General features: G+C 34.1%; 1 protein-coding gene across 2 annotated transcripts; it reads left to right on the top strand.

Annotated features, from left to right (window-relative positions):
* Positions 1-21,566: 21,566 nt before the first annotated feature.
* On the top strand, positions 21,567-24,711 carry LOC120126410 (glucose-induced degradation protein 8 homolog). 2 transcript variants are annotated; one of them, XM_039144614.1, is made up of 8 exons: positions 21,567-21,706; positions 22,654-22,795; positions 23,372-23,519; positions 23,597-23,672; positions 23,745-23,856; positions 23,991-24,082; positions 24,153-24,240; positions 24,643-24,711. In XM_039144614.1, exons 1-7 carry the CDS (start codon positions 21,674-21,676, stop codon positions 24,195-24,197), a joined length of 648 nt encoding a protein of 215 aa, XP_039000545.1. In that variant the 5' UTR covers positions 21,567-21,673; the 3' UTR covers positions 24,198-24,240; positions 24,643-24,711. The 2 variants fall into 2 exon arrangements, with proteins under 2 accessions (XP_039000545.1, XP_039000544.1); XM_039144613.1 differs by lacking the exon at positions 24,643-24,711 and having other exon boundaries at positions 24,153-24,545.
* The last annotated feature ends 1,502 nt before the right edge of the window (positions 24,712-26,213 follow it).

The following is a 26,213-nucleotide window of genomic DNA, read 5'->3' on the forward strand; positions in this document are numbered from 1 at the left end:
AGTTCTCGTACAAGATCTCCATAATCATATAAACATTTCTTCAATGTTTTGTTCTTGGCCATAGTGGCTTTTAATTCAGTATCGATCTCAAGCTGATGAATCTGATATGATGTTTCCATGTTGGTCATAGCACTATTCAACCTTTGATTGTCGACTTGATATTTTCTCGATTCCATGACAGTTGTATTGCATCTTTCTTCTGCAACTCGTGAATTATGATAAAACTTCTTGGCTCGACCTTCATATATATTACAGTTCTTTTTCAGTTTGGTGACCCCTGTGATCCACTCTTCTGGGGTGTTTCCTAGGCCAACATTTCGAAAGGCTTGACTGATCTTCTGAAAATCTTCATGCATGGTTTTCATTTCTGTGCTCAATTTCTTATTTTGGTCGTTCAAGTCCTTCAAATAACATGCTTGAGCTTCATAAACACCTCCACTAATCTGAATGCCCTGACTGATGCTTTTACCATAGACTGCTTTTGGTATCAATCTGGTAGGATCTTTGTGTAATATTTTTGGTATTAATATAACAGGATCTCTATGTACATAACTTCCCTCGATCCTCGTAGTTTCTTCAGGATGTCTTTCCTTGGCCGCATCATATTTTTTTTTGATCATAAAACTTTTTGTCCATTTACGATTTCTTTCCAATATGATGAACAGTCTTTCCAGTAAACACCTTTTGGTTATGCCATGATCATGCAATGCAAACAAAAGAAATCAATATGAACAGATTAGAGCAATGTAACATGCATGAAAAAATAAGAAAAAAATAGAATAGTTAGTACCAACTAATGGAAAAAAATCTATCTATCAAGGTATAAATCTTAACCTCATGCTTTCTAGTTACATGCTTTGTTTGGAAAATTTAACCTAACCGCATGATTTGTAGTTCGCATGCATTTATTCAGGAAAAATAAAAGGAAAAAAAATAAATTAAAAGCTAGAGCTTATTTCTCCTTTGTGTATACCTACTGACAATATTTTGGCATGGTTTCAGATTGGGAGAGTTTCTAGGGTTTATTATATGTAGGTTTTCAGTTCTAGGAGTAAAGGTACTCGAACTGTCCTTGTTGATGCCCACTTGGGCTGTCAAACCCTCAATCCTAGTCCATTAAAGACTTAAGCGGATCGAGTTCAATTCGAGGGGACACATTTCTCTATGACTGACACGAAGAATAAATTCTCATGAAGACATAGAGCATATGAACCCCGAAAGTTACTTGCTAGGTCTAACACGGAGAATAAATTCTCACGAAGACGTCGCTTTCACTCCCACTTAAAAGGGACAAACTCAATTATAGAGCTTTATGTTATGCAATGCAAGTGTTGTGTGTGAGGATAAATGTTCAAACCTCTAACAGACAAATAAAATAATTAATACTTGAAAAAATAATAATAAAATAATATAAAAATAATAAGTAATAAAAATTTTGAAAGAAAATAATTAAAAATTAAATATATGAATTTTTAATTTCTAACTTATAGAGACAATTTACAATTGATTTTAAAGTTTGACAGTAATCCCCAACGGAGTCGCCAAGCTGTCGTAACCGGTTTTCGCCCGGGTACGAATTTTTTTTCTTGGCGGTAAAAGTGATGTGAATAAATTAATGATTTTGATTTTTAAAAAAATATTTTGGGAGTCGCCATCGACCTTTTGGGTCAGGTAGGTCGAATACCTAAAAAATCATCTTTTAAAAGAGTTTTTAAGAAAACATCATTTAAAAGATAAACTAGTCTGCGTTTTAACCACAAATTCGTTCTTTTTAATAATAAAAAGGGATTCGTAGTCGGTTACGTTTAAGGAAGGATTAGCACTCCTACAACGCCCAAAATTAGTACTTTTTAATTATAAATTGTCTCTATTATTAGAAATTTAAAAATTTAAAGATATATTTATTTTATAATATTGTTATTTTTATGAAAATATATTAATAAAATATTTATTTATTTAGAAATATCAGAAAATGGCTTCTAGGTGCTTTAAGACAACTCTTTTCTTTTATATAAAAAATAAATAAAACATTTATTAAAAGTTAATATATGATTTATAAAAATAGGATATTTAGTAAAAATATCAGAAAATGGACTTCTAGGTGCTTTAAAACAATCATTTTCTTAATATTGAAAAATAAATATATATTAAAATATGATTATTAAAAGTAATATAGGATTTTAATAGAAAATAAATAGAATAAATAAACAAATATTATTTATTATATATATATATATATTTATATAAATAATGAAATAATAATTAAAGCAATAAAAAATAATAATAATAAAATAGTATTGAAAATAATGATTAAAATAAAAGGAATTAAAAATATAGTATTAAAATGTAAAATATTAAAATTTTATAGTCAAAAATAAAAATTAATGATTAAAATGTAAAATTATAAAACTAGAGTCCTAATTCGAAATATTATAAAACTTGAGTGCTAACAATGTGATTTAACCTATATTAATTATTAGGTATTAAAATATTAAAATCTGAGGGACTAATTATAATATTTACCCTAAATTATTAATCAGGATTAAAATGTAAAATATTAAAACTTAAAACTATAATTCTAAGTAATAATGTAATATGGACATTAATAATTCTAAATATATATGTAAACATATCTAATCAGTGACGAAAATATAAATAAAATAAAATTAAAATACCAAATTAAAAGACATATAAATTGGTTTTAGTGGCTAAAATGGAAGTTTATAAACTTCTGGTGACTATGCGTATGGTTTAACCATACATGAATTTACACAAATACCCCTCCACCAAAACGACGTCGTTTGGTGGAGGGTATTTGAACCCAAACGACCGGCCCTTCGGGCCAGTCTCTCATTTTCTTCTTTCTCTCTTCTCTCTCTAACTGAGAGAGAAGTTTTAATTCTCTCGCCTCTCTCTAAAACAGAGAGAGATACCACCGGCCGGCAGCCGTGCTCCGGCGTCGGTCACCACCGCTGGCCACCACCCATGGTGGCCAGAAAAATGAAGCTCTGAACCTCCCCTGACCGAATCCGACCTCTTTTTCCTCTAAACAGACCCGAAATTACCTAGATCTACAGAAATACCCACGGTATTTTGGTTTCTTTGGCGGTGTGCGTGGAGATTCTGACGACGGCAGAGCTTCCTCAGTGGTAAGTCTTCTCGTCTTCTTCTCTTCCGTAATTGTCTGGGATCGTTGGTGTAGTTCTTGCTCTCGTTTCTGTTTTTCTCTCTTCTTTCTTTTGTTTTGCAGGATCCGTTGGCTTTTATAGCCACCACGGAGCCATGCTCAGACCGGTCCAAAGGGGGAAGTTCGGTGAGTCACCGAGCTATGTGGTGACTCACCCCATAGCCGCGACGTGTGGGGGGCAGCTGGATCTTCTGGAGCGTTCTGTTGAAGCGGTGGCAGCAGCTTCCTGAGGCGGCGGGGTGGCAGCAGTAAGGGAAGCAACGACGTGGCCCTAGGGTGATGATACCCTAGGGTTTCCTCTGGCACATCTGGGGACCGTTGGATCAAGGCCAGATCCAACGGTTGAGAAGAAAGGCGGCTGAGAGATGATACTGAAACCCTAAGAGGGTTTAGGGTTTGTTATTAGGTTTGGGCCGGTCTGTTTGGGCCATTCTGGTTTGAAATCGGGCCTATGGTTTTGGGCCTGCAATGTATTAAAATTAATTAATTATTTAATAAATATAATAATATAACATAATAATAATAATAATAATAATAATAATTAATATAAGCAAATGAGAGAGAAAAAAACTAGTGTCTTCACTTGGGAATACATGTCTTTCCCTCATTTGAAGTCCACATTCAAATCCGAAGGAATGGTTAATGTGGAACAACAGCTTGTTGATGCTTTTAAAGAAGAAAAATTGACAAAAGATCAAAACATAGTTGAAGAAACTATGGGAGGATTATTTATCAACATGATCACAGATGACTACAAGACTGGCAAATACTTGGCTGGAATTCGTCCTTGCCTTCCTGGTGTAACGCTAAACAATTGGACTGCTGAAGATCTCCGTGTAGTTTCTAGTATTAACACAGAGTAATACTTAGAACCAATCTTTATGTTTTAGCCCAAGAATATAAAAAGTTTTTGTTATCTTGTAAGGGCAATTGTTAAGTTCACTTAATATCAATTATAAGAAGTTTTCTTAAAATTCTCAAATGGCAATCATTCTTTACACTTTACATTTTTACATTCATTATTTCTCATTCTTTATATTTATTTCATAAATTTACTATATCCTTTCGAAAATATGTCCGACTTAAACTTGCAGGTGTCACAATGTTAATAGCCTGATTATTCCTAAATTTAATCACGAGATAAATTTAGAGCAGCCTATATGTTTGGAGGAAATCAATGAGTGTGATGATGAAGTAGAATGCGACGTTCCTACCGAATTGTTAAGACTGGTAGAAAAAGAAAATACACAAATTTTGCCTCACAAAGAAGAGATTGAGACTATAAATCTGGGAACCAATGAAGAAATGAAAAAGGTGAAAATTGGTACTACTTTATCAGCCCAGATAAAACGAGAATTGATATATTTCTTCCAAAAGTTCAAAGATATCTTCGTCTGGTCTTATCAATATATGCCTGGTTTGAGTATGGATATAGTGGTCCATAAACTTCCGATCAGTCCATAATACAAACATGTTCAACAAAAGCTCAGACGAATGAGGCCAGAAATGTTGTTGCAAATTAAAGAAGAAGTGATGAAGCAGATTTATGCAGGTTTCCTACAGGCAGCCAAATATCCAAAATGGGTAGCCAACATAGTTCCAGTACCAAAGAAAAATGAGAAAGTTCGAATGTGTGTGGATTACAAGGATCTTAATAAAGCTAGTCCGAAAGATAGCTTTCCATTACCTTACATAGACACATTGGTGGACAATACTGCAGGACATGCATGGGTTTCCTTCATGGATGGCTTCTCAGGGTATAATCAGATAAAAATGAATCCTGAGAACATGGAAAAAACAACATTTGTAACCATGTGGGGCACATTATGTTATAAAGTAATGCCATTTGGACTAAAAAATGCAGGGGCAACGTATCAGAGAGCAATGGTAACTCTGTTTCATGACATGATGCACAAAGAGATTGAAGTATACGTGGATGACATGTTTCCAAATCCTGAACCGAAGAAGAACATATTCAAAATTTAAGAAAGCTTTTCCAAAGATAAAGATTGAGAAAGTATCAATTAAAGCTCAACCCTGCTAAATGCACTTTTAGGGTCACATCAGAGAAGCTTTTGGGATTTGTAGTCAGCCAAAAAAGAATTAAGATTGATCCAGATAAAGTAAAATCAATTCAAGATCTTCCACCACCCAATACAAAAAAAGAAGTTCGAGATTTTTTGGGAAGATTAAATTATATATCTCGGTTTATTTCTCAATTAACTGACAAATGTGATCCAGTGTTCAAATTACTCCGAAAGAACAATCCTGAAGTATGGAATGATGAATGTCAAGAAACTTTGGATATTATTAAGAAATGTTTATCCAATGCCCCCATTTTAGTATCACCAGTGCCTGATAGACCGTTAATTCTCTACTTGACAGCCTTTGAAAATTCAATAGGATGTGTACTGGGACGACATGATGAATCTGGAAGAAAAGAGAAAGCCATTTATTATCTGAGTAAAAATTTACTGATTGTGAAATTCGATACCCACCAATACAAAAATTATGTTGTGCCTTGGTGTGGGCTACTCAAAGGCTCAGACAATACATGTTATATCATACCACTTGGCTGATATATAGACTGGATCCTTTAAAGTTCTTAATGGAATCACCAGCTTTGACAGGCAAAATGGCTAGATGTCAGATGTTATTATCTGAGTTTGATATTGTATATGTCAACCAAAAAGCAATAAAAGGAAGTGTCATAGCTGATTTTCTGGCCAGTCGTGTATCAGATAATTATCAGTCTCTGAGTTTTAACTTTCTAGATGAAGATTTGTTGTGCATATCCATGAATGAAGAAGTCAGAACAAATGATGAATTTTGGAAGCTTTATTTTGATGGAGCATCCAACTCCTTGGGAAGAGGAATTGAGGCAGTGTTAATTTCTCCAGAAAATATCTATTATCCTTTTACAACCAGACTGGAGTTCTTTTGCACCAATAACATGGCGGAATATGAAGCTTGTGTCATGGGTTTGAAGGCAGCCATAGAAAGAAAAAGAGAAAATAACCTCAGTGACCAAAAATTCTTTATAATATACGATTTTAACCAACTTTTTTTGGATTTGCGAAAATGACCAACAAATTCGCAACGCGAACTCCAATTTCGTAACGCGAATTTGTAAATCGCAACACAGAAGTCAAATTCGCAACACAGAAGTCAAAGCACGTTTATTTTCGCAATATTAATGTTGCAACACAAATGTAAACAGTATTATCGCAAATCATAACCTAAAACCCTAAATCACAACTCAGTCTCATCTCCATCTCTCACTTTCTACGGTGACATCCGTCCCCATCTCCGATGAAATCCGTCTATCTCCATCTCTCATAGCAACCCTCACAACCATTCACGGTCAGAAATGGAAAACCTACCACCGAGGGTTAGTTTTTTTAATCTCTTATTTTTATTTTGAAATTTTTATTAGATTTTTCTTATATTGATGATAAATTTACTGGTAATTTCAATATATAGATTAACCATTTCACTTAGATTGCTTAGTAAATTCATTCGGTTGCTGCCAATACTGCTAAACTGTTTAGTCTTTAACCCGGTGAAGTTAGTATTTGTCTTTTGGTTGAAGTAATGCAATTCATTCAAGTTTCAATTTGCAGAAGAATAGTTTTTGAAACTTAAATTCGCAACATGAAAATCGCAACGCGAATTTAGTTTCGCGTTGCGATTTTCATTTTCACATTGCGAATTTAAGTTTCAGAAACTACTTTTCTTCTGCAAATTGAAACTTGAATGAATTGCATTACTTCAACCAAAAAGCAAAGACAAATACTAACTTCACAGTGTTGCGAATTTAAGTTTCAAGAATAAACTACTACTCTTTATGTTGTCCTTGAACCTGCACTAAACCTATATGTTGTCCTTTTAAATGTTTTATAAGTGCTTACTTCTGGAATGTTATTTGATGCATTTTGTGAACTATGATGGAATAATGACTTGGGTGAATATCGTGCTAGTTTGAATTATATTTGGCTTTATTTTCACTGTTTAATATCATGTCTGTTTATAGTGTACAATTTGTAGTTTTTGGTATATCTAACTTGGTATGTTTATTGTTTTTGTATAAATTTTTTTCGGCTCAATTGATCTTAAGGAATAAATTAAGCCTAGTCATTAAAATTGCATAGACGCTTACACCTCTACAAAGAAAATTGTTTGAGGATACTTGCTTCGGGTCATGGCTGAAAGTACAACATCCGGGTGGGGATGCTATGTTGACACATTTGTTTCTTCAGACCATGACTAACGATCTACCTGAGAGGATACAACGTGGTGATGAAGATATATGGTTTCATTTTCCTCCAGCGTATACATCTTTTGGGCGGGAGGAGTTTTGCTTAATCACTGGTTTACGCTTCGGACACGATGAAGTAACCCGATATACTAATCATATCTCCCACCCATCATGGTTATCTCAGGTTTTTCCTAAGCTGGCAAAGTCGAAGCCGAGTTTACACGTCGACGACTTGAAGAGATTATTTGTTAAATATGGTTTTACTTGGATGGATGACCTTGATGTTGTCTGAGTATGCCATTTATTACTTTTGCATGCCGGCTTTTTAGGCAAAGAGGGCAGACAATCTATTTCTGATGACCTAATATTATTGGTAGATGACCTAAATGCATTGTTTCTGTGGGGTTCATATCTATGGAAAGCTATCTGGAAGAAGTTGTCGTCTACCTTTGAGGACCGAAAAAGTTTGTGGGGCGATGGTTCTAGATACACTTTGGCAAGCTTTATTTGGGCCTTTAAGGTAAGAATTTCTATAGAATGTTTCCAAATTTATAATTAATTATTTAACAATTAATGATGTTTGTGTATTATATTGTTTGTAGATTTGGATATTTGAGGTTTTCCCCAGCATGCGGACATATGCGATAAAAACTTCAAATGATATTCCTAGGGCTATTACCTGGAGGAGGATCTGCCTGTTAGATTGGAAAGAGTTACTCCCATATACGACGATGAATGATGTAAGTTAACACACAAATACTACCATATATAAACAAGTTATTACTAGTACACGTTTAATTTTGTTTGAGCTTTTATATTGTTAGGAGGACAACTATCCATTACAGAGGCTGAGCTTGCCACTGATTGGTGGCAAGCTAGTAAGCGGTTTTTTTATGAGACGGATGATGAGCACCTCTACCTCGAGAGCCATCACCTGATTGGGTCGATTCTACAGCTCCACACCCGGAGCCATCACCTGATCGAGCCTCTTCTCCACCTCCACCATCACTTATTCTATCACATCATCGAGCCTCTTCTCCACCATCACCTCATGATAGGCGACCGACAAAGAGGCCACGATATTTATCTCCCTGTTCTCCACCTTCACGGGATGAGTTAGGGGAGTTACGAGATGAGGTCGACACTTTGCGTCATGAGGTCGGTATTTTACATGAAGATAATGGTGCGCTATGTGATGAAGTACAGTCTTTACGTGGTGAGGTGGATGTTTTTCGCGATGACAATGGTGCGCTACGTGGTGAGGTATCTACTTTACGTGATGAGGTAACCGCTCTACGTGAGATTGTTTTATCGTTGTAGAATGAGGTTTATACTCTACGCAATGAGGTAAATTTGTTTAATATTATACTAAAAATGCAAATAACCTTTTTTCGGCATTATTTATTTATTTATTTACTGATTTATGTATTAATTTATTTTTAGCGGCCCGATAAAGTAGATGCTTTATGTTGGGTTTTCTTGTAAGACGGGGTTCACGCACCAGACGTCGTGCACGTGTCATTACGTCTTCTTTCACCCCACTAGTGCCAAGACTCCGTAAGAAAAAGCCCGATGCACTTCCTATCGTTCAAGAGGCCCCCCTCATCGTTCAAGAGGCCTCTCCCACCATTCAAGAGGCCCCTGCCATCGTTCAAGAGGTCTCTCCCACCGTTCAAGAGCCCGATTCACATGGCGTCATATGTCGACATATTGATAAACCCGCTCCAGTGCCCGATATGATGGATGCGAGTTGGCTTTCGTATGTGTTACCGTCCAGTACCATTCCTCAGTAGGAGAGGGGAACACTACTGGACACAATTACGGATAATACCCTTTGGGCTAAGACCGCAGTTGATTTTTATCTACATTAGCGGAGCAAGGGGTGTTATTCTGACATATGCAAACTCGACGATGTTATTCATTTGTTTCTTGATCGGTCTTGGTGGGGTATTTTATTAGGGGTTGAAGATAATGGCTATCTCGAAGGGGTGGTAAGTCTTATATTCTTCTTATATTGCATTTTGATTATTTTTTTAAATTTATTAATAAATTCACTAATATATGTATTTTTTTATAAAACATCATATTGATGCATGGGTCTCACGTCTTCTAATAATAAGGAAATTAAAGAAAATAAAAAATACTCGATGGACTATTATACCGACGTCTTTTCACGTAGCTCACTTAAAGGATCCGAGAGATGCTTAATATATGTTAGGTAATGGAAATGCTAAACTTTATCTTGCGTGGTGAGAGGTCGATAAGGTTAGTATTTATTTTTTGAATATTTTAAAGGTGTTTCTCCCTGTTTTGGAACATCTTTTATTTGATGTGCGCAATTATTTATGATGGCATATTACAAGTGTTTATCCCTATTTTGGAACGTCGTCATTGGCTTCTCCTCGAGATTCAGCTCTCATCCCTGAAGATAATAGTATATGACAACATGTTAAATTACATACCATTGTATGATTTGAGAGATATTATTTGTGAGGGATGGAGCGCTCATTTGGCGAAATACTTGAATACAATTGATTATTGGACTAATTCTGGAAACAAGAAGCAAAAAAAGTTCAAAGTTGCAATGATCAGAGACGAGACCGCGCCACAACAAACGTTGGGAGCCATAGGGGATTGTAGTCATCTCGTATGTATATGCTTGGAACGTTTGACGACAGGAAGTAAATAGTTTCTACCTCCCACAGATAGAGATAGAGGTGCAGTAGGCTTGTGGTTTCGGCATTTTATGGCTAGAGCGATATATGCGAGACGCTGTCTACCTGCATCCGTGTGCTGAAAGTGTGTATAAGCAATTGGTAAGTTTGAGCAAGTGTTGTTAACATATATACTCTTTGTTGGTTTGAAAATGTTTGGTTAAGTACCTAGAATTCAATAATTTGTTGTTTGATGGTTTTAGATGTGTAGAAAGTGTTGTTTGAGAAAATGTTTGGTTTCTGCATGTTAATCCTGAAGTGAGCTACGTGAAATTGATGTATTTGTGCATAAACAATTGTCTGGGGTACAATTTTTTTGCTTGTTTAATTGAATTTTACATTGATTTGTTTAATTGATGAGGAAATAAGAATTATTTTTGCTTGTTTAATTGATTTGTAAAAGTTGATTTGTTTAATTGATGTGTAAATAAGAATTATTTTTTTGCTTGTTTAATTGATTTGTAAAAGTTTATTTTTTAATTTATTCAATCTGCATTATGTTGAAGGCAAAAAAGACTTGTTGAAGGTACACTTTCGCAACGCGAAAGTCAAATTCGCGTTGCGATTTTTTCGTTGCGATAGTCAAATTCGCGTTACGATTTTCGGTTTGCGATTTCGCGTTTCGAATTTAACTTTCGCAACGCGATAATCGTGTTGCGAATTTGACTATCGCAACGCAAAAATCGCAATGCAAATTTGACTTTCGCATTAATCGCAACAAAAAAGCGCAACGTGAATATGACTTTCGCGTTGCGAATTCAAGGAAAACACTTTCAAAAAGATAACAGACAACAATCTGATAAGTGATAACAACTGAACATACCATAGCAATGTTCAAACTCAAGTTACTAATGAATGTCTAACTGAAAATGTACGCATTCACACATAAAATACACATAATACAACGTTTGCATTTAAAAATCACCGAAGTTAATAATTCCCAAAAGGTGAAGCCGGTTGTGATTGGGATTTTAATTTTGATTGCGATTTTGATTTCCTTTTGCTTGGAACCATATGAGCTTTGGATTTTGATGAGGATCCATATTTTGGTAGAGGAAAAGATGATTGTGATGGCACTGGTGATCCACAGGTCAACCTTGTATGACCACTTTCCTTGCACCGACTACATGTCGATATCCTCTTCTCTTCACCCTTAGACGGTATACGATCGTGATTTTTTGGTCGGCCAGGTAGCCTGCTGTCCATGACTGGTGGCAAAACTATTTGTAAGTCATCTGGTATGTCCCACTCAGAAGGATGTGGAATAGGGTAGACAATCTCGGCATAAGTATGTCGATATACTTCTGTAGTGTAGCAATCCATAGCGTATGCGCTTGAATCATCTTGGTTTAGATGAAGAGCAACTTTTATAACATGGCCACACGGATAACCAGATGTTTTCCATTTCATACAACTACACATCTTTGCATTTAGATCGACAAGCCCATTTAAGTTATTATCCAATACTTCAAACAAAGTGTTTGAACATGGTTCAACTCTCCATGGCGTTGACTTCACAACACGTTTCATTATCTTTTTTTCAGTCCATGGTATAACACGACATTCCAATGTTCCTGTAAATTTAAATAAATAATATTTAGTAAAATATATGATAAGTTACGAATTTAAAGAAATAATACATGCACGGTTTCTTTTCTTGTAGTATCACTGTTGAATAGAGGCTCGAAAAAACTCCATTAACATAGTAATGGGTAATTTCCGGGAATGATGACTTAGAACGTTGATTGATTCTGCACTATTAGACGTCATGAAACCATATCTTGCTCCAAGTTGATATACTCTTGACCATCTTTTAAACTCGACATCTTCTAGTGTTTGAGCACATTGAGGCAAAACACGTCTTAAACAATTTATATGCTTATTAAAATCCACTTCCCGATAAGCTTTTACAGCCTTCGAGTATGTCCATTTGTGATTTTTTATACCAGCAGACCTTGATTTTAGATTTCTGTACAAATGAACACCACAAAGTCCATGAAAAGCATATAGGAAACACCTTCTAACAGCGTTGTCAATTGAGTTTTCCCTATCAGATATGATTTTCAGATTGCTAATAGGACCTATGCAATCCCTAAGATGCCCCATAAACCATATCTATGAATAAGAGGTTTCAGATTTACCAACCCCGTAAGCTATTGGCAGTATCCCATTGTTAGCATCCATGGCTACTGCTAATAAGTTTACTCCAAGGTATCGACCTTTCAAATATGCTCCGTCAACTATAATAATTAGGCGCATGCAAGTAATAAATGAACGAATCTACAAAATAATATACACAAGACATATAATCATTTAAATGTGAAATGCATGTAACTAACAAAAATGAGTCAACAAAATTATATTGATTTACTAACCGCAGCACCAATGGCGATAAATAGCAACTCAAAGCGTCCATCTTTATCTGTTTTGATACCGACCCAGGATTTTTCAGCTTTAAATTGTGATAATAAGCTGGCAGTTGGGCAAACGATGCTTCTGGAAACCCCCTCAACAATTCCAAGGCATAACATTTGGCTCTCCAAGCTTGAGAATATGAGATACTAATCTTGAACCGAGCATTCATGTCAGTCATAATTTAATGTCTCCGATATACTCTGCCATTCAAAAACATTAACTCAGCTAGAAAACCACCCAACACCTTTTTGTTTGTCTGTATATGATGAGGAAAAACTTGGGTTCTTGAACATGTATGTTTATCAATAAAAGTTCTACCTTAAAACATTTCGCAATCTTTTATCCTCTTTGCAATCATACGCCACGTACATTTTTTGTCAATCATACACTTTGTTTCGAAACGATCTTTGCTTGATTTGTTAACTTTTAGTTGATAGCCATCTTCCACACATTTCGTATACAAAGCTATCTTCAAGGCTTCATTTGTATCAAAACAATCATCTTTCTTGATATGAATAACTTTTGTGTAACAATCAACTGCTATCTTTACCAACTCTTCTTCCGGTATCTGAAGTAATTTTGGCATATTTCAGTTATACTCCCGTGGCATTTTCTTCTTTTTCTTTTCTTCGGGGACTTCTTCTTCTTCTTTTTCTTCTTCAGGGTTATATGAATTACAGAATAAATGTTCAATATGTTCATTCATAGTCGTAACTTCCTCCTCATTATCATCAACAACATCTTCCTCGGCAGCGGCTGTTTCATCATCGAAATTCGGGTATTGACCAATATCAAAATCATTACACTCAGGGCCTGTTTCTTCTTCTGAAACATCATCAAAATTCGAGTATTGACCAAGATTAAAGTCTGGGTATTGACCAAGATCAAATTTCGAATACTGACTAGTACTCACAATTTTTTCTGTTGGCTCATAATCGTCTAACTGATCAATACGAAAACCGGAATTTGTTGCTGAAAGTTGATTGGGATTTGGATTAGGAAAAGGTTATGGGTTTTGAGATTGTGTTTGGTATTGGAAATGTGGTGAAACAAAATTTTCTTGGTGATTATTGTAGTGGAACCATTAAATTTTGAGGTTGATAACAACGTTGTACATTGTGAGCACCATAAACTGGGGTTAAAGAACTTAGTTGATTACTACTCGCTACTGACCCAACTTCACTACTTCTAGGTTCAACAACATACAATGTAACGTCATCTTCTTGCGAAACACTAATGTAAGCAATGAATCGTTCAACATATTCATTGTCGGTTAACAAATAAACTTTACATTTTCTCTGATAAGATAGCCTAAATCCACTTAGAGGCTCTAAATTCAATTTCTTTGCAACACGTAACATTAGAGTTTCATAAGTTAACTTTTTTAATGACAGTTTTAGTTGAAGATTCATGGGTAAAGGCACATATTGTAAAACACCATGAACATTCTCCCATGACCCTCCAAAACGCAAATCTATCCAAACATGATCAACATTAGATGATTTCATTCTACAAATTGTAAATTAATTTACTAAACAAACGAGTTATAAACTACATATCATCATTAACTTAGAGAAAAACATACCTTTATTAAGTTGATAGTTGATAATTTGGGAGAGAAATCATTGAAAAATTATATAGAAATAAAATTATGTAAAAAAAAATTAGAGATGGGGAAGGATGTCGTTGGATATAGGAACGAATGTCGCCGGAGAGAGTGATAGATGGAGATGGAATGAGTTACGATTAAGGGATTTAGGTTATGAGTTGCTGCTGCTGCGTAGTTATATACCCAAAAGATTTGTGTTGCGAAACTAAAACCTGTTGCGAAATTAAATTCATGTTGCGAATTTGAAAATCGAGTTGCGAATTTGAAATTCAGTTTTGCGAATTTGGTAAACGCGTTGCGAATTTGACTTCTTTGTTGTGATTCGCATATTCGCGTTGCGAATTTGGAAACTGGGTTGCGAAATTGGAGTTCGCGTTACAAATTTGAGATCGCGTTGCGAATTTGTTGGTCATTTTCGCAAATCCAAAAAAAGTTGGTTAAAATTGTATATTATAAGGCATTTTCGGTCACTGAAGTTATTTTCTCAAAGAAAAATTAAATGTCTCAAGATATACGGAGATTCATCGTTAGTGGTGTATCAATTACGAGGAGAATGGGAAACGAAAGATCCCAAATTACTGGAATACCAAAATTTTACCCTCGAATTAGTGAAAGAATTTGCGAAAGTCACCTTCAATTATCTCCCTCGAGAGGAAAATCAAATGGCAGATGCTTTGGCTACATTAGCTGCTATGTTTCAGGCAAATAAAAAGTTGATATGATGCCGATTAAAATACAAGTATATGAAATTTATGCACATTGCTACAGTGTAGAAGAAGAGGCAGATGGCAAGCCATGGTATTATGATATCTTGCAATATATCAAGTATCAAAGTTATCCTCAAAATGCATCTGAGATTGATAAAAGAACATTGAGAAGAATGGATGTTGGATACTTTCTTGATGGGGAGACTTTGTATAGAAGAAGCAATGATCAAATGCTATTGAGATGTGTAAATACGAGCGAAGCCAGAAGCATCATTGAGGAAGTACACAGTGGGATATGTGGAACACATGCAAATGGTCTTTCCATGGTTAGAAAAATAATGAGATATAGATATTATTGGGCTAGCATGCATACTGATTGCATTGATTATGCAAGGAGATGTCATAAATACCAGGTATATACAGATAAGATTCATGTACCTCCATCGCCTTTACATGTAATGACTGCACCTTGGCCATTTTCTATGTGGAGAATAGACATCATTGGGGCAATCACACCAAAAGCATCAAATGGACATTGTTTCATCCTGGTGGCAATTGGTTATTTTACCAAGTGGGTTGAAGCTGCTTCATATGTCAATATTAAGAGGTCTACAGTTTGCAAATTTATAAAGAAAGAAATAATCTGCCGGTATGGGCTACCAGAGAGAATCATTATAGATGATACTCTGAACTTGAACAACAAAATGATGACTGAACTTTGTGCACAGTTTAAAATCAAGCATGCAAACTCCGTGGCATATCGTCCAAAGATGAATTGAGCAGTTGAAGCAGCAAATAAGAACATCAAGAGAATCATTACAAAGACTACTGAAACTTACAAAGATTGGCACGAGAAGTTACCTTTTTCTTTATATGCATATCGAACTATTGTGCGAACATCTACTGGGGCAACGCCTTTTTCTTTAGTTTATGGGATGGAAGTAGTCTTACCGATTGAAGTTGAGATCCCATCACTTCGAATCATGAGAAAGGTAAAATTGGATGAGTCTGAATGGGATCAAGCTCGATTTGATCAATTGAACCTTATTGAGGAGAAGAAATTGAAAGCTATTTGCCATGGACAGATATGTCAGAAACGGATGATGAAGTCTCATGACAAGAAAGTACATCCAAGAGAATTCCAAGAGGGTGATCTAGTGCTGAAAAAGATCTTGCCTATACATAAAGATTTCCGTGGGAAATGGATGCCTAATTGGGAAGGGCCATATATTGTAAAAAAGGCCTTTTCCGGAGGAGCGTTAATCTTGGCAGAAATGGATGGAAAAGTTCTGAAAAACCCAATAAACTCAGGTTCTATCAAGAAATATTACGCTTGAAAAAGAAAAAAATGATAAAAAAATATATAGAAAAGGAGGGTCAAGATGAAAACCCGCAGAGGGCGTTTTGCAACCAAATGAAGGATTTGAGTTGAAAACCTGAAAAGGCTGCTCAAATGCATGTTGATATTAGGCATCTGGCAATCAAACCCTCTTAAGAGCTTGATATTTTGGGAGAAACTTTACATCTACAAGTATTCTGGAAACGTTTGAGATCTTCTATACATAAGCTTACATCAGTGCTCTAAATTATATCAAGTTGATTATTTTAGAAATACTTATGCTAATAATTTGTTGAGTCATTTGAATTTTATCATTCCTATGTTTTCCATGACTTTGAATACATTTTTATATATTTATTATTTATTCCAAGATTATCTTTTTGAAATTCAATATATTTTCAAAATTCAATTTATTCTTTTACATAAACATCTTGTAAATGGATTAACATAATCTTGAAACAAACAAAATATTTTTTGTTATCACTTTATGTTAATACTTTTAAATACATGGAATTCAAAGTAAGTCTTATCAACGTTTGCAATCACTGTTGAAAAGCAAACAAGTTATTACCACCATAGAGTCATTGAGAAGCGGAATAAGAGGAAATATGTTCTCAAATTGGCGGATTACGAATATAGCCCCTTTTCCGTGCAGCAGCACAAGAATACTTTGAATCTACAAATTTTGGCTCTACATCATATAAGTACCATGATATTTCAATCCAAGCACCAACTGGAGCCAAGTACCACGTTCTCGTAGTAGAAATAAAGAGGCCCAATAGCATCTTCTGGAAATGTTCTTTGAGTTATCTAATCTGATACAGTAGGAACCTCAAAACCAATCATTGGATTTGGAAGATGAACTACATGATCGTCTTCATTATGAAGCTTCTTTTCAAGCTTCCTCCACTTTTTCCTTTTCCAAAAATCATAGCCCAAGTTTCGCCTTTTCTTGTAATTGGGATCATTGCATAATGGCTTCCTATCTTCTATTGGAAGAAGTGCGTTAACAGCCTTAGTCATTTGAGCAGCACATATAAAATCTGTCAATTTTGTAATTGATGAATCCGGACCACATCTCTCCATGACTATTAAAGCCTCAGCCTCTAAGTACCCCATTTTCGTCAAGTATAACAGTTTATTCTCCTCATCAGAATCAGAATTCAGGATTTCCTCAGTATCAGAAGAACTATCAATATCTGTGAAATCATCCTGAAAGATCGCTTCATAATCAGATGAGTAGTTATCAGAATCAACATGTTGCATGGGTGCGGACTTTTCAAGAGCATGTACCACTATATATGTAGTCTTGTTATTGCATCAAAATAAGATCAATGTTCACATAAATTGGTTTCTCTCCCACAGAAAAGTATATTCCAGAAATAGCCTTCAATGAAAATAAGGTTCACAGTGTCAGCCTGGAATGGATTACCAAGCGATTTATACTACTCTATCCGACTAGATACCTCCATATTAAAAAATGGGCACCTCATTCAGAAAAGGCACAATTCATACAGATCCATACATGACATCTTGAAAGCTCATTTCAACCAGAAATAGAATGGTGAGGCATTTTGAAGGCTCATAGTAATATGAATATTTGGGCATTTTGAAAGCTCACATCAATAATAAGCAAATGTTGGGGCATGCTGAAAGCCCATTTCAATTAGAATAAGGAATGTTAACACATTTTGAACGCTTGTATCAGCAAACACTGGGGTATGTTGAAGGTCTACATCATCATGTGTTAAATATTATTGACTTGAGCAAATATTTCCAATGAGACAGAAAATAGCAGGAATTTTGTGAATGAAATATTTCTTCTGAAGAAGACAAAGATTACTCTTCCAAATCAGAAATGCCAGCTTGAAATGACATTTTAACCAAATGAAAGAAGACCAAATTTGCCACTGTAAAGTAAAAAAAAATACACTCAACATTCATGCATCATATTTAGGCATTTGCAGAAATAAGGGCATTTTCATTCATTTTATCCATGTTGAATATTTGATAGGAATTTCAAAAATTTTAGCAAAGATTTGAATCCATCACTCAATGGATCAACCTGCCAGGTAGAGTTCATAATGAGAAGAACTCATTTGAAGAAGGAAGAAGAAGTTCATAATGAGAAGAACTTGTTTAACCTTTTGCTCGAATTCATCACTCGATGGATCAGCTTTTCCAGAGAAAGTTCATAGTGAGAAGAACTTATCTGAAGAGGAACAAGAAGTTCATAATGAGAAAATTTGTTCAACCTTTGCATAACTCTATCACAGAAGGAGATAGATCAGCATCCACATTTCCAAAAGTGTTCATAATGAGAAGAACTCATCTGAAGAAGGAAAAGAAGTTCATAATAAGAAAAACTTGTTCAACCTTGCTTTAATTCATCACATATGAAGCCAAATTAACAACCCCTCTTTTGAAGATCAACATTTCCAGAAAGAGTTCATAATGAGAAGAACTCATCTGAAAAAGAAGAAGAAGTTCATAATGAGAAGAATTTGTTCAACTTTTTGCTCGATTACATCACAGAAGAAAATAAATTGTCATCCCCAGTGGAAAAGATCATAATGAGAAGAACTAATCCCAAGAAGAAACTTGTTCAACATTTCCATCCTAATCAAGTGAAGTCAAATGGATAAAAAACTTATTATCTTTTCATCTTTGCCCTATTCTTGTTAAACACAAGAATGAGCAAAAGAGGGGCAGCTGAAGATACTCGTTTTTATCCATTTATTTATATTTATATTTTTATTATTAGTTTTATTTATTATAAACATTATTATAAATATTTTATTTATTATTATTATTATTATTATAATAAATTTATATTACAGGCCCAAATTACAAACCCAACCGAGACCGGTCCAGTTACAAGAGCCTAACTCTAGCCAGCCCAATAAAAACCCTAAATTGATTAGGGTTTATATCATCTCAACCCTAGCTCCAATCGCTGCCTCAAGCTTCCAGAAGCCACAACCGTCGCTCGTTGCCAACTGCTCCACGCCGCCGCTGCCACGCCAATGCCCTCGTCGAAGCCTCCAGAATGCCAGCTGCATCTCCACATGTCGAGCTCTATGGTGAGTCACCACCGTAGCTATGGTGACTCACCTAGGGTCACCATTTGGGACCGGTCCGAAGAAGACATCGGCGGGCCTATAAAGGCCATTGATCGAACCTGTAGCAAAGAACAGCGAGGAGGAATCCGAGAGTACAACAAAACGAACAAAAAACAAGCAAACATAACCACACAACAGCAACAGAAACCAAAAACCGAGAGAAAACAACGTGAGAACGAGGGACTTACCACCGAGGAGAGCCTAATCATCGTCGGAGACGTTGTTTCAACCGAGGTAAAAGCTTCGGTTTTCCTAGATCTACAGAAATTTAAGGGGATTTAGGGAAAACAGAGGTCGTATTCAGCCTTAGGAGGTCAAAATCTATGTTCTAGTGTAATTTATAAGTTCCGGCCACCGTAAGCGGTGGCCGGCGGTGGTGGTCAGTGCTGGATCCCGGCTGCCGGCCGGTGGTCTCTCTCCATTTTAGAGAGAGGAGAGAGAGAACTCTCTCTCGGTTTTAGATAGAGAAGAGAAAAGAGGAAAATGAGAGGATGGCCCGAAGGGCCGGCTATAACAGGGTATATATACCCTCTCTTAAACGACATCGTTTAAGGGAGGGCCTTTGTGTAATTTCATACATGGCTAAACTATTCCCACAGCCACTGTAACTTTAAAAACTTGCAATTTGATCTGATTTAGCCCTCATAATTTTATTAATTATATTTTAATCCTGAAAGCATGTTTTAATTTATTTTAATTTGATATTCAAAATTTGATATAAGTTTATTTTAGTCACTAAATTAATAAATAGGTAAAATAACATGTTTAGACACTGTATTTTTAAATAATTAATTACGAATTAAGGTATTTAATTTTAATTTAGTCACTAATTTTAATACTTTCATTTATTTTACAAGCTTTATTACTTTTTATACTTTAATACTATAATTTTAATTTTATTTATTTTAGTCACTATTTATTTATATTTTAATTTAATTTATTATTTCATTATGTTTAATTCAATATTCTAATTATTATTTTATTATTATTTTAATTTATTCATATAAATATATATATATAATAAATATATTTATTTATTGATTTTTTTATATCAAATAAAAATCCTATTTAATAATATATATTTTCTTTAATTTTATATAAATTACTTTTAGGAAAAATAATCATATTTTAAATATTTATTTATTTTTTTATATTAAGGAAATGGTTATCTTAAAGCAACTAGAAGTCTTTTTCTGATATTTCTAAATAACTAAATATTCTACTTTTATAAATTATATATATATATATATATATATTTATTTTATTTTAATTATTTTTAGAAAAATATTTAATTAATATATATTTATTTATTTTAATATCAAGAAAGGGTTGTCTTAAAGCACCTAGAAGTCCTTTTCAGATATTTCTAAGTAAATAAATATCTTATATATATATATATATATATATATAATTATATTAATAAATTTGAAATAACAGGATTATGAATTAAATATATTTTTAATTTTTTAATTTCCAATAATAGAGACAATTTATAATTAATAAGTATCAAATTTGGGCGTTGTGGGGGTGTTAATCCTTCCCCAAACGTAATCGACAACGAATCTTTTTTTATTATTAAAAAGAACGAATTTTTGGTTAAAACGCAGACCATTTTTATCTTTTAAATTATGTTTTACTCAAAACTATTTTAAAAGATTATTTTTAGGTATTCGACCTATGTGACCTAATAGGCCGATGGCGACTCCCAAAACATTTTAAAACCATTTATTCACATCACTTTTTTCGCCAAATAAAAAATTCGTGCCCGGGCGAAAACCGATTACGACATCATATTTCACTAACCAAAACGAATCTATTTTAGAGTATATTTGAGTTTTTTTAAAACGGCGTCGTTTTGAGTATTGTGTCACGTCATAATGTCGTTAAAAAGATAACATAAGACTGAACAAAATGATTCAATATGTAAAATTCAATGAATAAATTAAAAAAATTAAAAGTTCAGTGAGAAAAATAAGAGAGATTAAAGTAGAGTGAGGAGCCGTGTAACTTACCATCTTTTAATTTATAAAATTTTAAAGTTTATTTATTTTTTTTATAAATAAAAAAAATAAGTGAAAATGATAACGAAAATCTACAAATGCAAAAACACTGGGAATCTGAGGAGGCACGTGTTCTCAAAGCAAAGCAATAACAGTTCTAACTTCTATCCGAGCGTCCCCTTTAAAAGTAATAAATAAACAAGGAGAGTCGCACACTGCGACCATCGCTTCTTTGTGCGGACTGATATATCCACGAAAGCACCCATTTTTATTACCAAATACCGAAACCTAAAAGGCTTCGGTTCGCGTAATCTGCCGGATCATGGAAGTTGATCCTCGTCTATACGAACAAATTGTAAGTTTTTAATCTTTTCTACCCATTCTGTTTTCACTTCTGAAGTTTGGGCCCTTTTCTTCAAATGGTAAATATAGTGTTATGCTTTAAATATGTTTGGTCAATTGCATTGTTGCAGAACAAATTTTTGTTTTTTCTAGAATAACAACCAAGCATGGTATTTTTTTATTGAATTATTAGAAATTAGGGTATTGCGCAATTATTCTGTTTAATCAGTTTGTTATAGTTTACTGGGTTCATATGGATTTTTTATAAACATGGATTAGGGTTTATTTTTTTTAAACTCAATTGGAGTCGAAACTAATTCCAAGAACAATTTTGTATTAATGAATTCTGAATTAATTGTGGGTTATATTGTATATGCATTAGCTTGGTTTTGTAACAGAACCAACATGCAAGGCTCTGATTGTTATTCTGCTATGGTTGACCAATAAATGGGTTAAGCAAGTGAAACCTTTATTCTATGGATAGACCCTTTGTTTGGAAGGTTTCTCCTCCACTAGTTCAAATGTTGAATATGGATAGTTTTCGTATAATTTTAGGTCTTGGTTGCAGATTGTATCGGGGTTATTTGGTCTAGTGAGCATAACTCTTGACCTTGTTTAATGATTTTGGGAGTGATATGGAATTGTTTCAGCTTTTTCCTGTAGCAATGATTTATATAGTTGATGTAAGGTTACGCTTTCCTGTCCTAGCCTATAGTTTATAGTGTCGCAACTTAAAATAGCATTCTTCATCTTCAGTCATTTTTTGATGAATCGTCTAATTTGGTTTTTAATATTTTTCAATCTACTGCATTGTACATATTCTTATGGACTCCTTTTTCCTCTTCTTTTCGATAATGACTCGCCAGAATGGCCTTATTCATTAATCTATGTTATACTTATGCCATTCATGTAGACTTAGTTTCTTATATTCGAGCTTCCATTTCCATATGTCTTTTACAGTCAGTCAATGATAATGACATCCACAACATTGTTATGTCGTATCTTGTCCACAATTGCTTTAAAGAAACCGTGGAATCTTTTATTGCTTGTACTGGGATGAAGCAGCCTTCTGATCATCTTGAGGACATGGAAAAACGAAAACGTAAGTGAAGGCTTTTTCTCACTTGATTTATTTTATGCATAAGATATAGATAACCTAGGATTACTACTCTGGAGCAGATTTGTGCATCTATGGCATCTGTTAATTTTCAAAGATGCAAGGTTTTCTAACGACAGGGTCTATCTTCTGCATTAAAGTTCCAAAAATGAACAAGCACGCAATGTTGCTGAAACTCAGGTGTGTTGGATATGGCAATGTGTCCAACGTGTGAATGTTCACTTTTTTCTAAAATTTTCCATGTATTTGGAGAGTCATACCTTCATACCCATGTTTGTATATGTTCCGGGCACGCGTATCAGATACTGATACATCAAGAAATACGAATTGGAACAACTTTGCTAGCATGCATGTGGCAATGTGTCTAAAAAAGCTAAAGGGCTTTGAAGTAACTGACATTGAAGCTGAAATATGGCTAAAAGATGGTTCAGCAACCTAGCATACTAAATTTATGCAAATACAGAGAGCTTTCTTCTGCATGCATGTTTCTTTGTAGTAATTTGCTGTCACCTCTCTTTTATAATCTTGAAATGCTGACAACTTTGTTGTAATTTTGTGCAGGAATTTATCAATTTGCTTTAGAGGGGAATGCACTTAAGGCAATTGAGTTAACTGAAGAGCTAGCAGCTAACTTACTAGAGAAAAATAAGGACCTGCATTTTGATCTTCTGAGCCTTCATTTCGTTGAGCTTGTATGCTCTAGGAAATGGTGAGATGAGAATAAGATATCTCTTGAATTATAAATTACTGATATTCTATAGTTGAAAATATTCACTTCTATTGCAGCACAGAAGCTCTGGAATTTGCACAGATGAAACTGACCCCATTCGGGAAGGAGCAAAAATATGTTGAAAAGCTTGAAGTATGTAATTTTAGCAAATTTTCACACTTCTAATCTATGTGTTGGACATTGAAAGATATGCCATTACTGCAGGATTTTATGGCTTTGCTTGCATACGAGGAACCGGAGAAATCTCCGATGTTTCACCTGCTTAGCTTGGAGTACCGGCAGCATGTTGCAGATAGTTTAAATCGAGCAATTCTTGGTAAGTTTAGTTCTTACAACTTCTTCTTGCAACATATTTCCTTTTAGGATGTTGTGTAGATTCTTCCTCTGGCTATCTGCTGTGTTTAACGTGTCACTATCTGATTATTCATCCTGCGTCATGAATAATGTCAGCTCATGCAAACCATCCAACCTACACGGCAATGGAAAGGCTGATACAACAAACAACAGTAGTTAGGCAATGCTTAAATCAAGAGCATGGAAAGGTAATCCATGGAGGTTCCTTCCATAAACACCTGATCCAAATGTGACACTGAACTCGGTTCTGTTTTGTAGGATGGGCCTCCTCCGTTTTCTTTGAAGGACTTCCTGAGAAGCTGAAGTGCTTAAAACTCGAAGAACTTCTGTGGAGAACTGTTAAAGGGTACTTATATCTTTGTTTCCGATTGTGGTTTCACTTTAAGGTCTCATCGTGGTTGACGGCATAGTCGTTGCCTGCGTCTCTGTAAAGGTTTTGACAATGGCCCTTTGGGTGCATCTAAATGTTCATGCTCTTTCTGAAGTTTGCCTGATTGCCTCTTTTCATGAATGGTCGTCTAAAGCTCTAATTTTGCAATTTGGGTTGCAATTGGCCTTTTTAAAGTTAAAAGTTTTCAACTTTTATTTTGATTTTTAGTTCATTTGTATCTGAGTGTTAATATTACATAACTATCAAATCAAAAATTACGTTTTGATAATGAAAATATATACTGTATGGTAATGCCTTTTATCATAACCATTAAGTTTAATTTTTATAATAAAGGCTAATCAAATAAGGATTTTGCAGGCTACATATTTTTAAGGATTGGTGTTCATTGCCCAAGCGGAGCGAATAGTAGGGGTGATTATCGAGCGAGTTGATCGAGTGTGAGGTAGTGCTCGACTTGTGCTCGTTAAAAAAAAATTGTTGCTCAACTTGACTCGTGTTCATTAAAAAATCTTGTTGTTTGTCTCATTGCTCGTTAAGTTCACTAAAAAGTTTATTTTATTTTTTTAACTATAGCTAAAATCTATTAATACTTTATAAAGCTTAATATAAATGTAAATTGATAAATTTAACCAAAACAATTATCAAAAGAGTGTATAAAATAAATTCAAAGTATAAACTCCAAAATAAAAACTCACAAATACATTAAAATAATAATTGAAGTTTAATTTTTTGGTGTAGTAAAATAATAATTATTAATTAATAATTTAATATTTTTTATTAAAAAATTAATATATTAGTCATTTATCATATATTAGTAAATTAATAATTTTTTAATAAAATATTTATTTAAGATAACTAGTAAAAATTTATTTAAAAAAATTAACGAGCAGCTTGGAAACTTATCAAGTGGAGTTAAATTTTGCTCGACTCAACTTGTTAAGGTATTGAGTAGGGCTGAGCAACGAAACCGAGAAAACCGAAAAACCGGCACGAACCGAGTAAAACGGTTCGATTCGGTTCGGTTTGGCTTTAAACGGTTAGATTTTCGGTTTGGTTTAAAGGCTTCATTTTTTTGATTCGGTTCGGGTTTTCCATATGGAACCCATTTGTTCCATATTGAACCGAATAGGCAATTTTTGTAAAAAAATTATAGTTTCAAGTGATTTTTTTATTGAAAAACCGATAAATCGAACCGAACCGAACCGAAAAACCCGAACCGTTAAAAAAACCGAACCGAACCGAAAAAATCGGTTTCGGTTTTTTAACTATTCGGTTTCGATTTAAATATTGAAAACCTGTTTATTTCGATTCGGCTCAATTTTTGGTAAAAAACCGAACCGAACCGAATACACCCCTAGTATTGAGTCGAGATCAAATTAGATTTGAGTTAATCCGAATCGAACTTTTATCAAATTTTGACTGAGTCGAGTTTGAGTTATTCGGGAGCTGCCCAACTCGTTAACCACCCCAGGTGAATAGGGTATGGTACGATGGTCTCTATAAATAAAGGCTTAGATAGTTAAAAAGTTAAAATTTGTTTTAAGGTTGACAAAATTATTTTTTAATATTTAAATTTTGCTTATACGTGTAACCATTTATTTAAGTTTTTTAATATAATAAAAAAATTTAAATTTTGATATAAACATTTTTTATTTTTTTCATAAGATTATCAGCCAACCATTGAAAGTGATATTATACATAATGAATAATTTGAAGTTAGATGAAAACCCTAACTCCATTACATTGTCAAAATAGAATTTCATAAGATGATATGATTTAAGATAAAAAAAAATAAAGAAAAAGGGAAATTCTTTTTAATAGTTTGTGATTATTATTAATTTAATATTTTTTAATTAATTGAAAATATGCACATATTTTGTCGATGTTTGAATTTAAAATCTTTAAAGAATATTTCCTTTTTAACTCCT

The sequence above is a fragment of the Hibiscus syriacus genome, unplaced genomic scaffold (assembly GCF_006381635.1).
Source record: "Hibiscus syriacus cultivar Baekdansim isolate YM2019G1 unplaced genomic scaffold, ASM638163v2 tig00110458_pilon, whole genome shotgun sequence".
Classification (NCBI taxonomy): domain Eukaryota; kingdom Viridiplantae; phylum Streptophyta; class Magnoliopsida; order Malvales; family Malvaceae; genus Hibiscus; species Hibiscus syriacus.